Genomic DNA, 12,716 nt, shown 5'->3' with positions numbered 1-12,716 from the left:
TAACCACTGTGCCACCAGGGAAGTCCCAATAAGTCTTTTTTTAAATGCAGGCTGATATGACAGCTGTCACATACAATCTAACAAAATTGTTTCGAAAGAAGTTAAAGACAACTAAGTGCTACTAGAGCCATCTTAGGGAAAAAAACGAATGAACCTTTTGGCCAATCGAATATTTGTTCATGTAGCTGTCACAAAGGAATCAGAGAGCATCCTTCAATGTTACACGAAGATTCAGATACCATTCATAAGTAACAAATTTGATTTGAAAGGGATAAAAGAACATCACTTAGATTAGATAATTTTTAGGTTTCTATGATTTTTGTGTGTGTGTGTATGGTACACGGGCCTCTCACTGTTGTGGAGCACAGGCTCTGGACGCGCAGGCTCAGCGGCCATGGCTCATGGGCCTAGCCGCTCCACGGCTACGGCACGAACCCGTGTTCGGACCGGGGCACGAACCCGTGTCCCCTGCACCGGCAGGCGGACTCTCAACCACTGCGCCACCAGGGAAGCCCTAGGTTTCTATGATTTTATGAATACCTATCTTGCTTTCCCTCTCCTAAATATAAAAACATCATTAATGAAGAAGGAAAGAGAAACCTGAACTCTGCCTGAGGAGCAAACCACTGACCCTCCTGTGTCACCGCGAAAGGACGCCCCTCCGGTTACCTCTCTGCCAGGACTTCCAAGGGGCTCCTTCCCAGAGACCAACTGCGCACCATCCAGGCCGAGTCCATAGCAGCTAGAAAGCCCCGGGCTATTCCTGTTCCCATTGGCCAAAAAGGCTACAGAAACAGAAAACAAAGAATTAACCTGAATTACCTTTTAAAAGAGGGAAACTAAACTAAGGAGGAGAGAAAGAGTTTGCTGTTGAAGAGCAGCTGTACCCTGCCCTTCCCTTCCCTACTTCACAACCTGCAGACGGGCAAGTCACAAAGCCTTTGGAACTGCCACCCACAGTGGCAAGCCTGGGCTCCCCGTGGCCTGGGGCCCTCCCCTGTACACTAGACCGCGTGGCAGTGCAGACACTCGCTCCCCAGCTGGGACCCCAGAGCTGCCCCTCAGTGCGATGCCCCCTCGCCAGGCCTCCAACCCGAACTGCCACCTCCCGCTGCTCAGCACTCACCTCCAGAAGGCTGTCCCCCACCAGGGCCACCAGCAGCTGGTGGCCACCGTGCTCCCGCACCAGGGCCGCGTTCTCGGAGGCGTACATGCACGTGAAGTCGAACATGGCCACGTCGGGCTGCCCGTAGTGGTTGATGGCGAAGTCCAGGGAGGGCAGCTGCTGCTGGGTGGAGAAGTCGGCCGCCTCCCGGGCATAGCTCAGCAGGGCCTCCTGGTCCACATTCTCCCGGGACAGCAGGAGCTCCGTGTCGGCGTAGTCCTATCTCCAGAGGGAGAAGAGGCTCGATGGAAACGCCCAGGCAGGGGCGCCAGAGCCCGCCGGCCACAGCCATGCTGCGCGTTCCAGCCGGAACCTAGTTCCGCAGCCTTCCCCTCCCTGTTCCCAAAGCAGTCTTCTATGCAAATTCAAAAGGAAAGGGGGGAGGCTGTTTCTAAAGGAACACAGGTTTTGCCGCCTAGAAACAGAGCACCCGCTTTTCCATTTACTTGGAACAAGTCACTGCTTCTTCAGTCTAGTCCACTCCACCTCACGGAGTTGCTTTGAATACCAAATACAATGATTCAATGTGATGACGCTCTGTAAACTGAAAAGCATTCATAGTTCAGGCTGCTATCAGCAATCACCGTCTTCTGGGCAGCAGTTGGACCTACACGGGACACTCAACCTTGCATAGCTCATCGAACCCAAAGGAAGAACCTGAAAGCTTCAGTGCCAGAGGGATGAGGAGGTGGGAGCAATAGGAGTCCTGGGGGCCGGGAAGAAATACACTGAAAAGTGGAACAGAAGTCTTCAAAACAATACACAAGATTCTGAAAGTCCCCATAGTAATCCACCAGCAAAGAAAAACAATGATGAGGGAAAAGGGCTTTCCACAGAAGGGATCGAGAAACTCCCTTTCTGTTTTGGAGGCTCTGGCACACTGAGCCAAGTCTTTCTTCTCAAGTGGGATCTAAGCTTTCCAAGTGCCCCTGATGGTACTTTCCGCTGGCACTACAAGATGTAAGAGCCGAACACAAATACTCAGGTTGGTCCCGGAAACTGTTTGTTCAACACTTAGTAAGTGGCCACCATGGGCTCTAAGTCTTAGCTTGGTCCCAAGGCATACCAATGGGTTCACCGGCTATTTCTTACTGATAGAGCATCCAACTAAATATATCTTGCTCACGCTTTTGTCAGAATGGGCTGTGCCCACTGCTCTGTCCTGTTCTCCTCACACGCATAAGGGGCCACGGGGCTGAGACACAGACACGAGGTCCACGAGCTCCCAGCTCCCAGTTCCCCAGCACCGCCTGCAGACAAGGCAGCACCATAACTCAGACTGCAGTCACCCGACTCATCATCACCCTGCAAAGACAAAGGACATCCTGAAATTCGGCCGCCAGTCTGCGCTGGGAACTGCACAGGCCTGAATCACCGCATCTGGTGCCTCTTCTCTCCACTCATCACACAGGGACAGTTAATTCTCAAATCCAGACCAACAAGACCAAGTTAAGACTTAAGAAACTCTCCTTAAGGAGCCATCCACCTGTGGTTCTCTGCGTCCACATTCTGTCATCATCCCAGGGAATCTCATACAATTAGTCATCTGGAAAAAAGGCTTAGCTGGCCCTGGCTCTGGGTGAACAAGAGCCCTCATTGTCAGGCCATAAAGAGGTCCAAATATAGCCTGATCCAGGCACTGTAACCATACCTGCAGTAAAGCCAGAACCGTTCTCAGGCTCCCATAAACACCAGTTTTTGCTTCTTGGTCTAACTCCCTTCCCTCTATAACCCCCTCCCAAAAGATGACCTACTAACCAACCAATAATCGGTCATATATGGAACTCATCATAACCACACACAGAATCACCTGAAATTAAAATGAATATCTATGCATGAAATGCTATCTGAGATTTGCTTTGCACAGCCCAAAGTGGGAGTGGGGAGTGGGCTGGGGTACTCCTGGGACAGTGCTGGCCACGTGCTGACAACTGCTAATGCTGGATAACAGGCACATCGGGGTTCATTACACAAGTCTCTCCACTTTTGTTCGTGCTTGAAATTTTCCATAATAAAAGATTTTTTTTAAGTTAAACTAAAAAACATCAGAGGAGTACAAAGTACATGGTCCCAGGAGATGAGTGAGGCACTCATTTTCATCCCCTTGCAGGAAAAAACTCATCAGACAATAAAATTCTTTCTCTTGGTAATCACATGACCCAGTACAACATAAAAAGCGGTTTAAAAGAAATCCGCGACTCACGTGCAGTATCACCCCTTTGTCCAGTAAACTCTGCTTTTTGGCTGTCATAACAAAATAGTGTGTGTCATCTTTGTAATAGACGATGTTCTCCAAATCGATCCCTGCAACAGAGAACAACATGCACATAAGGGTCTGCTGAGATGAAGGTGGGTTAGGCAGCCAGAGAGACTCTCCTGGCCCACAGAGGCCAGGGTTGTGGAACTCCAGACAGGGAACGAGAAAATGAAAAAGGCACCTGAGCCTGATCCTCACCTCCTGCACATTTGTTCATGAAAAGGGGGGGAGCTCTGGTTATCCTCACACTGCTCTGCATTCACCTGACACCCTGTTATCCTGGCAACAGCAATCAATCAGAAGCAGAAACACAAGGATGGGAAGAAAGGAGAGGTTAACCTCTAGTAAGAGGGTTTGAGTCAGTTCTCAGGTTAAACCTCTTTGATGCTCGTCAAGGCAACGGGGGAATCTCCTGGACTCTCACGGGCAGGACAGACAACTGGATGCCTGGAAGTACAGAGTGCACTACTGGCTCTTTAATTCGATTAACGTGAAAAACAGATGCAGTGGGAAGAAACCATGTTCTTCCAGAAAATAGGTAAGTGGAATTTGCCACACATTTTTATTACAGCAAAATGTCGAAGTGAATCCATCTATTCACAAGCTATCATACAACAACCTCATTTCTATCTAGCACGTGGTTTACTTCAAAGCCAAACAAACTCAGGAAAAAGAAGACACACTCAACACCTAGCGTCAGGTTCTCAACAAACCAGAGCTCCCCTCCAACAGCCGAAGGTGTCAGGCACCACCATGCAGAGGCAGGCAGGGGGAAGGGCTGGAGGAGCAGCCCATCCCTGCAATGAGGACAAAGGACACCCGAGTAGGAGACAGAGACACAGAAAGCATAACGCTCAGAATGAAGCACGGGAGTGAAGAAGGAGCAGAGGGGCAAACAACACAGCAGTTTCACTGATGACCACCCCCGACCAAACCCTCCAAGAGAAAGATCACAAGCGGTATTTAAATTTCTATCCTTTTTGCTGTGGCGGCATTGACACCAACCTGTGGCTTCCCTCAGTTCCTGGAAAAATTTTTGGTTGAATATAAAAGCCACACCACTGATCTCTTCCACTTTGGCTTCTGCGGTTGTATTTCGGTTAATAAAATTTGCTGTAATGGCAATGGCCAGTTTGCCACGAAATTCTTTCCGACGAAATCCTGGAAGGAAAGAAATTTTCAGAGGTGGCAAAAGCTGGCTAAAGAAGGAAGATCACGTCACACAGGCGGGGCGCTGAGGAAGACATGAGGGAATATGGGGATGGGAATCAACGGGAAGGTTTTAGGGCAGCTCTCCTCTATCTGGAAATAAGGTGTTTACCTCCCAAAGACTGTAACAATCCAGGAAAGACGTCAGTCACCCACAACTAACACACCGCTGGAAATCTGACGGACCAGAACAGTACTCAGTACAAGGGGTTCCATTTCATAAAAAGGGACGCCGTCTGCTTTAATAACTTAGGTTTAATCCTGCAATGTTCCCTGCTCACGGGTGGCTTGTCTCCCTGTGCCCTGGAGAAGTGGCCCAGTACCAGCTGGCGGGGCGAAGGTGGGGCCTGCCGTTCACCCAGCCTAGGCAGCGCACGCGTGAGGATTCTCAGGAGCGGGGCCTCTGAAGACACAAGCTCTTGGCAGGGTTCCTCCACATGAAGCAGGTGAAGGAGACAGGAGCACTACCCGTACCTTCCAAGGTGTTCCTGCGGCCATCCCCTCCAATGATCACTTCAAACTCATATTCTGATACAGGATGGGTTTTGGGGTGCACCAGGGCCCGCCAACCTATCCCTGCGGACGGAAGTCAAAATGAAGGTTATCACCCAGACCCATTCGTATATCTAAGACATCTCTAGGCACCCAGGTGTGCAGACTGCACAAAACCCCACGCCAAAAACACACCAGGCATAAAAGCATGGGGTACAAACCAAAGAGAGAAAGAAGCCTCGAGGAAGGGTCACAAAGGAACGTCCCCACCACACGACTTCCTATAACAAATCCAAGCCCTTGTAATGTCTAATACTATGTCAGAGGCCTCCTCATAAGTCAAAAGTTCCTCCAAAGACACAGGCTGTGCAAATGGAGACATCCCTTTAACTAGCTCTGAAAACAACCCTCAGATTCCTCTCTTCTCCCTGGATCTCATCTTTCCTCACCTCTTCAAGGCCCTTTTATCCCTCCTTCATTTGTTCACTCACGTTCATTTTCTTGGTCCTCAGGAGGCTCCACAAGTCCTTGGAATTCCACATTGACATGGATTTCAATGCCTAGGATCAATGCTACTTTCAAAAGTATTAGTTGAAGCTGACGGATACCTGGGTGAACAGGAAGATTACAGGAGTGAGGGCCCACCGGGTAGAGAGGACAAGTCAGCATCACTGCTCCGGTCCCCTCGTCCACCAATGCAGAGTTTATCCAGATGCTCAAAGCCACCTACAGCAGGCGGCTCTTCTGAGCCATGCTCCATAGCGTCTTCTTTTCTTTCTCAAGGGCAAATACAATTCAGTGCAAGAGGTGTTCTAGAGAGACACACAAGCCTACCTCTCAAAAGCTCTGAGACAGAAGGAGACTCTCCCTTCCATCCTCCCTGACACAGAGGCACAGTGACCGAGCAGCACCTACGATCCTGACAGGACTCACCACAGGAGGCAGAAGACAGGCACCCCCAGGGGTGCTTCCAATTGGATACAAAGGGCTGCCTCACTTCCTGAATTGCCCACGGCATCTCTCTCTCAGCCTGTTCCCTCACTGATCTTCACACACTCTTACATGCTGAGAGGGGATCCCTCAAACCAACCTTAGTCTCTTACCATTCCCCCTCCCACCACTGGTCTACGGCTGCAGAAACTAAGGCTCAAAATAATTGAAAAGCTTGCTCATTATCATAGTGAGACTTATTTATTTGTTCAGTGTCCAATGAATAGTTCCCAGGTGTCAGACACGGATGGCCCCAGGTACACTGAGAGAAAGTCTGGGCCCTGATGTGGGACCCTCTCAGCTCCAAGACAAATTCTGCCACACACAAGGCAGACAAGTCCGCTGATATACTGACCTCGGTCTACTGTTAACACCGACTGCCTACAGGCTGTGACCAATGAGCTAGGAATACGTGCTAGTCCTCCACGCAGCCGTCTCGGCTATCTCCCCCACTTTGCACCGTTCCACGTCACACTCCCAAAGACTTGTTAAATCCCCTGCTAGTGCACATCTCATTCCTGCAGATGGCTGTTACCCACTGCAGCCCGACAGATGCACAGAGTGCTTCTGCTGCCGGTGGAATGTGGCATCTGCTGGCCAGTGTCTGATAAACTGGCACAACTGCTTCAAAGAGCAAAGGGTTGAGTAGCTGAATGTTTACAGAACACATCTGAGGAGCTCAGAACAACAGTTCCTTGATAAGGCTGTCCTGCAATCATTAATGATGATCAACAGACAAAACTTCAACTTCATAATGTAGACAACAGTCTGTTCTGAACCGCTTTTCAGAGCGGCATGAAAACAAAAGCACCGTCTGCATTAACTTCTACTGCCTCGAGCACAGGCCCAGGCTGAGCTTGGAGGGGACAGGAGGAGAGCAGGAGCCCTCCACGCTGCAGACCTCACGAGAATCACTCGGCCAAAGGGATCCCACTATCTACTTGCCACTCACAGCCAGCCTAGGAGTCTGCTTCCTTCATCACTGTGGCTCCCCAGGACCGTCCCCAGAGTCTTTGTTCTCACATTAGGAGAGTACCCACCTAGCACATCACAGCAAGCTGCATACCTCGTGCTTCTCCCATCGGACTAAGAGCCACCAGAGGGTCAAAGCCCAAACTGGCAGTCTGTTTCCTAGCCTGGCCCCAATCCTATCCCACCCACTGCCGGTGCTCAGTAAGCGCTCAGGATGTTAGAATTCCTTAAGCTAAACTCATTTCATAGGAGACACCCTGGTAGTTAAGAATCTCAGGTTACAGAACCACTGGAGGGCAGGTATTTTGACTCCAAGCTGAGTGTGTTTTCTACACAATAGATACTAAGGATGTCAGGACACACTGGGCTTCGGAGTACAAATTCCTCTGGTAATCTGCCTGACTCTTTCTCCTGAAAAATGAGTAGAGGGTAGGCGTGGGATCCTACAGAAGAACTGATTTTACTTACTGATGTGGTCGATGGCTCCAGCACAGAACTTGCCGTAGAACTTCTTGGCACCCAGGCCTCGCAGGTCGTGTATGGTGAATGGCCAGAGATGCAAGACATTGTTGCGGGAGAAGGCATCTCGTTTCTCAATCACGACCACCTTAGCTCCCAATAAGGATAAATCGATGGCTGTGCGGAGACCGCAGGGGCCAGCTCCAATGATGAGACACTGAAAAACACAGCTGCTTTCAGGGCGAAGGCAGCACCTCTTGAGCGCATAACCACCATTCCCTAAAGCCCCCCAGTAGGGCTACTCTCCCCATGACCAAGAAACCTTCAAACCCATCCGGGTCAGAGCGGAGTGCCTGCAATGGCTTCAGAGAAAAGCTGTGGGCGCTCTGGATGGAGGAGACTTAACTGTAAGTGCTGGACAGAAACTCAGACGTGGCACCTGCAGATCACATTTATCTGGGTCCTCACATCAACACACAATATGAAGATCACATCTCATCTCTCAACAACAGGAAAAAACCTTCTCGAAGGTTTCTAAGTCAAGCAGATCTCTGTCCACAGAGGCACAGATCATTAAATACAAAGCCAAGCAATCTTAGGGTCCTGGAATGGACCTACCACTTGAGAGACTCCAAGGTGGTAATTTTCAAGAGCCAAAGTTTTATGTGCAGAAAAGAGTTCTAAAACCACCAACTTTAGACTGAAAATCCAGGGAAATGATCTTGAAGATCCATATTCTAGAGAAGTACTCAGGGTGAGACCACACACTTATCTTAACTAGTTGGCATGCACGTTCAGAAAAAAGACATGCACTGTTTCTGGCTTCCAATTCCTTTTATTCTGTTTTCTTTTTCCATATGAATTTATTTATTTATTTATATTTTTAATTTTGGCTGTGTTGGGTCTTCGTTGCTGTGCACGGGCTTTCTCTAGTTGCAGCGAGTGGGGGCTACTCTTCGTTGTGGTGCGCGGGCTTCTCATTGCGGTGGCTTCTCTTGTTGCGGAGCATGGGCTCTAGGTGCGTGGGCTTCAGTAGTTGTGGCTCGCGGGCTCTAGAGCGCAGGCTCAGTAGTTGTGGCGCACAGGATTAGTTGCTCCGCGGCATGTAGGATCTTCCCAGACCAGTGCTCAAACCCATGTCCCTTGCACTGGCAGGCAGATTCTTAACCCGTGTACCACCAGGGAAGCCCCTCCAATGCAGCCAAAAATAAATAAATAAATTTATATATATATATATATATATATATATATATATACACACACACGTATATGTGTGTGTATGTATATATATATATGTATGTATATATATAAAACTCTAGAGTGCACTTGAATTACTTGCATTTTGTGGATGAATATCTACCCAAATGCAAACCAACACAGGGCAAGTTAAGGCTCTTGAAAGGACAGTAACAACAGTCACAAAGTCATCTGCAACTTCATTTCCCTGCTAGCTTTTCCGAACTTCTCACAGAAAGTGCTCTTACTAAGGAGGAGAGCAGGAATGTATTACCTTTCTCCTCTCCCCACGCCTCCCCCTGCACAGGTGACTTGGCATCTCGGGTCTTTGCCCAGGCCTACCCGTTTCATGGAAACTCTATTTCTCTAGATTGTGAAGAAAGCAAAAGAAATACTTTGGTTTACAAAGCCCTTGCTTATCAAGATAGACCTCTGGAGAATGGATGAAAGGAGGTCTGAAGCCTGTGGGAAAAAAATCCCCAAGTTGGCAAATACTCTACACCTTACCAGAGGCTGAGTCTGGAACAATGACTTTGCCAAGCGCCAGGCTGCCACGGTCAGACAGGACACTGACAGGGCCTGGCTACCTCTTTGCTCAGAGGCCTGCATCCTCCTAACAGTCTGAGATCCAACTAGAGCCTCAGCAAAATCAAACAACTCCTGTGGTGTTTGACTGCAGGGTTGTTCTCAGTAGCTGAAACCCCGAATGTTCCTATGTGAATCCACGAGATAAAAATGGGGCACACAGAACAGTCGAATGAACGAACACAGGTAGCGGATCCACAGAGTTCTGCCGCAGTGTGAGCTTGACGGCCTCCCTAGGCTGTGGCCTCACCAGGCTACCTCCACCCAATGCTCTCTCCTTCTCCAGCTGAGTCCCTGGGTCAGTGCCCAGGGCCTGGGCGGCCGCCCCTACCTTAGTGTTAGTGCACGCCTTTCCCTTCTTGTAGTCTTTGTGGCTGCCCCGCTTGTCCAGCTTTGCCCAGAGGGCCTTGGCTCTCCAGTAGTTGAGCTTGGACTTGAGCTTGTGGTAAAAGGAGCGGTGGTCCTTAGGCTTCAGTTCCAGGTGGTCGCAGAGCTCTTGGAAGGCCTTGAGTGTCCCCTTGCAAGTGGTGGCCTGCACGAACCGGTCAAAGAGGATGTGAGCCCGATTCGTCGCCTCGTTCTTACGCTCCTCCATGTCGCCCCACTCTCAAGCCCCTGACAAATGGGGCGGTGGGGGGGCTGTCGATCCACCTGACGCCGTCACGTTAATCTAATAAAGAAAGAAAGAGGAACGGTTAGCAAATCCAAAGCTGCATCTAGAAACGTTTTCTAGGAGACATAGCTTTTCAGAGTGCACTGCCTAAGTGTTGCAGGCACTCGTTACACAAGCGTGGTAAGCTGCCCGTCCTCTAGACTCCAGGCGCCGTCTGAGACACCGCGGGCAGAGAAATGAGGAAGACTGCGGTTGCTTTCAAGGATCTTACAGTTTAGTGGGTGAACAGAAGCTTAGATGTGCCCTACTAAATGTCAGAGAGAGAGAGGCTCAAGGGATGTGGGAACGCAGGGGAAGAGCACCTACGTCATGGGGGAGGGATCCTCATCCAGGATGAGCCTCTGAGGGATGACATCTGAGGGTTTCAGGATAAATTAGTGTCAGCCAGGCAGGGAGGAAGCACAGGACGTGGAAAAGGAAGTAAACTGGAAGGCTTGCAAGGGACTCTTACAGATGAAAGGGTCAGGGATGTTTCCCGTGGAGTGAGTGGTGAGCCCAGGCCGAGGGATTACAAACAGAAGCCCTCATCCGTGGCAGGTTCCCTGTTACAGCTGAGCTGCCTTAGTGGAGGGGCTCACTAGGCAGTCGGCTGAGTCGGCTGAGTCGGCTCGGGGGCACAGCACACAGGTGGTAGCTGACCTGTGAAGCCTGGTCAGATCACACGGGGGAGCCCTGGGCTCCGGGGGAGATCTGGACTCAGCGAGGGAGGAGCTGGCAGCCAAGGACGAGCGTGCTCTGAAGAGCTTCTGAGGCACAGCGGAGAGGTCTGAGAGCAGAGCCAAGGTTGGCGTTTAGGGACCGAAGTCCTGCCATGCGGACGGCACGTGGCAGGTAGGATTTTACAGCCATTCCATTTTGCCCACAAAGAAACCTGACAGCAGTAATGATGCCGTCTATACCTCCCACTTATCAAAAACCTCCAGCACCTACCAGCCTACGTTTGCTGGGAGAAGCTTCAAGAAGGGAGGGGCCCCGCAAGCACTCCTTCACCCACTCCCTGCCTTGGGTCTGTACCACACTTACTTGTCATCACTGCGGAGAACTGCTGCTGGGGGCGGGAGGCAAAGGGCCAGAGGTTGGAACAGGGCGAGCAGAGAAGCAGGGCAGGGCAACAAGACGAGCAGCACCTCGGCCCTGGGTCCACACGCGCCGGGCCCGGGCTGCCCCACTCGGCCTCAGTTCTCCCTTGCGTGAGGTGAGAGTGGATGCCCCGAGTTCAGTGTGGGAAAACCCTCCCAGCCACAGGACTCAGGCCCAGGGCTCCAGACGACTTCCCGCCGGGTGACAAACAGGGCTGAGCCCGAGCTCTGCTTTAAAGAGGACCTGCTCGTGGAGATGGCAGGGGATGGAGGAAGGGAGCTGCTGACCCACTGTGTTGGGGGGAGGAGGGGTGGAAGTGAGGAGTGACCCGCTATTTACTGAACCAGCCCAGGGCAAAGGGAGCCACCAAACTATGTGCTGTGAGACCCTCTGCTTGCCTCCCCAGGCCTGGAAGAGCCCCACGTCCCGTCCTGAAGCTCTTGCAGGCGGGAGAAGCCCCCTTGGGAAGCAGGAATAAGATTCTGCTTCTTTCCACACTTCACCGTGTATTATAAGGTTGAATCGAACCAACTGGAGGTGTGGGTGGTTTCCTGAGAGAAGGCAATACCTAAATAAGAGGAACTGCCACTTTCCTCTTGTGTTTTCTGTGTCAACAGACACAGCACTTGTTCTGCGGAGGCCGAGGTGAAGGATGGTAATTCTTTACCTGAAACACACTGACTTGGCTTCTCATCTCAAATACATCACTAACTCAACAACCCCTCCTATGCACACTGCTAAACAACAGCTTGTCCCAATAGCCACGTGGCCAAGAGTCCAACAAGAAATGGAACTAACCTGCAGTTTCCCCTAAATAAAAGTTTATTCTAGGTCGTGCTAAGCAGCAAGAGAAATATTTTAAAGTTTCTGAAAAGAGCCCATTCTTCTTCTTACAAGTCAATGCTCATCTTAGAAACTGCAGGTAGTCAAAAGACGGCTTTTAAGTGGCAGAGAAAACCAGACACGCTCATCCAGAAGCAGAAGAAAGGGTAATAACCCACGACTAGAAACAAGGGTCCCGGGTGTTGCCCGTCGGGGCCTCTGCAGCTTTATTTGCTTTGCTCGTGCAGCCAGCGCTCCTGCCCGTGCGTGCCCCATGTGTGTGCACAGCTCTCTCGAACCCCACCAGAGTCACAGTGTTTAGAAAGCTTTGAACACACCGGCTCTGATCTCTCTGCCTCTCGTCAAGAAAGAAAATGATGTTTCTTTGTTCCTGAACAGCAGCAGCCACCTTCCACGCCCTGCCAGGATCTGGAGCCCGAGGTACCACCGTGTTCTAGCTGACACCGACACGCTCAAGATCCTGCGACATGCATTTCTAAAGGCCCTTCCCCTGTCTCACCCCACCCTAAAAGAGTCTCGGCATTTATTTTCAAAGAAGAATTCTGATGTGTGGGCTAACACCCCCTTGGTTGGCTGTAGCCCACCCTGTTTGAAACAAACATTTACTTCCAAAGAGCTGAGCACTTGCTCAAATCAAACCTCACCACAGATGAACACCTTCATTAATAACTGGCCCCCAATCCTTCTGCTGATGCAAAACACTTTCAAATGAACAGGTTCCAGCCACTCCCGGACAGCTGCAGAGAGCCTGCTTG

At 50.6% G+C, this 12,716-nt stretch overlaps 1 protein-coding gene across 16 annotated transcripts in view; it reads right to left on the bottom strand.

Moving 5' to 3' along the window:
* MICAL3 (microtubule associated monooxygenase, calponin and LIM domain containing 3) overlaps window positions 1–12,716 on the bottom strand; it is a 175,622-nt gene that overhangs the window by 90,485 nt on the left and 72,421 nt on the right. For 13 of the 16 annotated variants that reach the window (XM_027093055.1, XM_027093057.1, XM_027093058.1 and 10 more), the window contains exons 4-11: window positions 9,697–10,035; window positions 7,554–7,761; window positions 5,615–5,731; window positions 5,106–5,207; window positions 4,428–4,583; window positions 3,369–3,469; window positions 1,127–1,384; window positions 670–785 (exon numbers count right to left, since the gene is read on the bottom strand). In XM_027093055.1, coding sequence (XP_026948856.1) covers window positions 670–785; window positions 1,127–1,384; window positions 3,369–3,469; window positions 4,428–4,583; window positions 5,106–5,207; window positions 5,615–5,731; window positions 7,554–7,761; window positions 9,697–9,960 — 1,322 coding nt within the window. In that variant the 5' untranslated portion in view covers window positions 9,961–10,035. The other 3 variants (XM_027093072.1, XM_027093071.1, XM_027093070.1) reach the window with 3 other exon arrangements.

This window comes from Aethalodelphis obliquidens, unplaced genomic scaffold (assembly GCF_003676395.1).
Source record: "Aethalodelphis obliquidens isolate GAN/ISIS:26980383/991018 unplaced genomic scaffold, ASM367639v1 scaffold83, whole genome shotgun sequence".
NCBI classification, from domain to species: domain Eukaryota; kingdom Metazoa; phylum Chordata; class Mammalia; order Artiodactyla; family Delphinidae; genus Aethalodelphis; species Aethalodelphis obliquidens.
The sequence above is the reverse complement of the archived record's forward strand: the minus strand, read 5'-3'. Positions and strand labels throughout refer to the sequence as shown.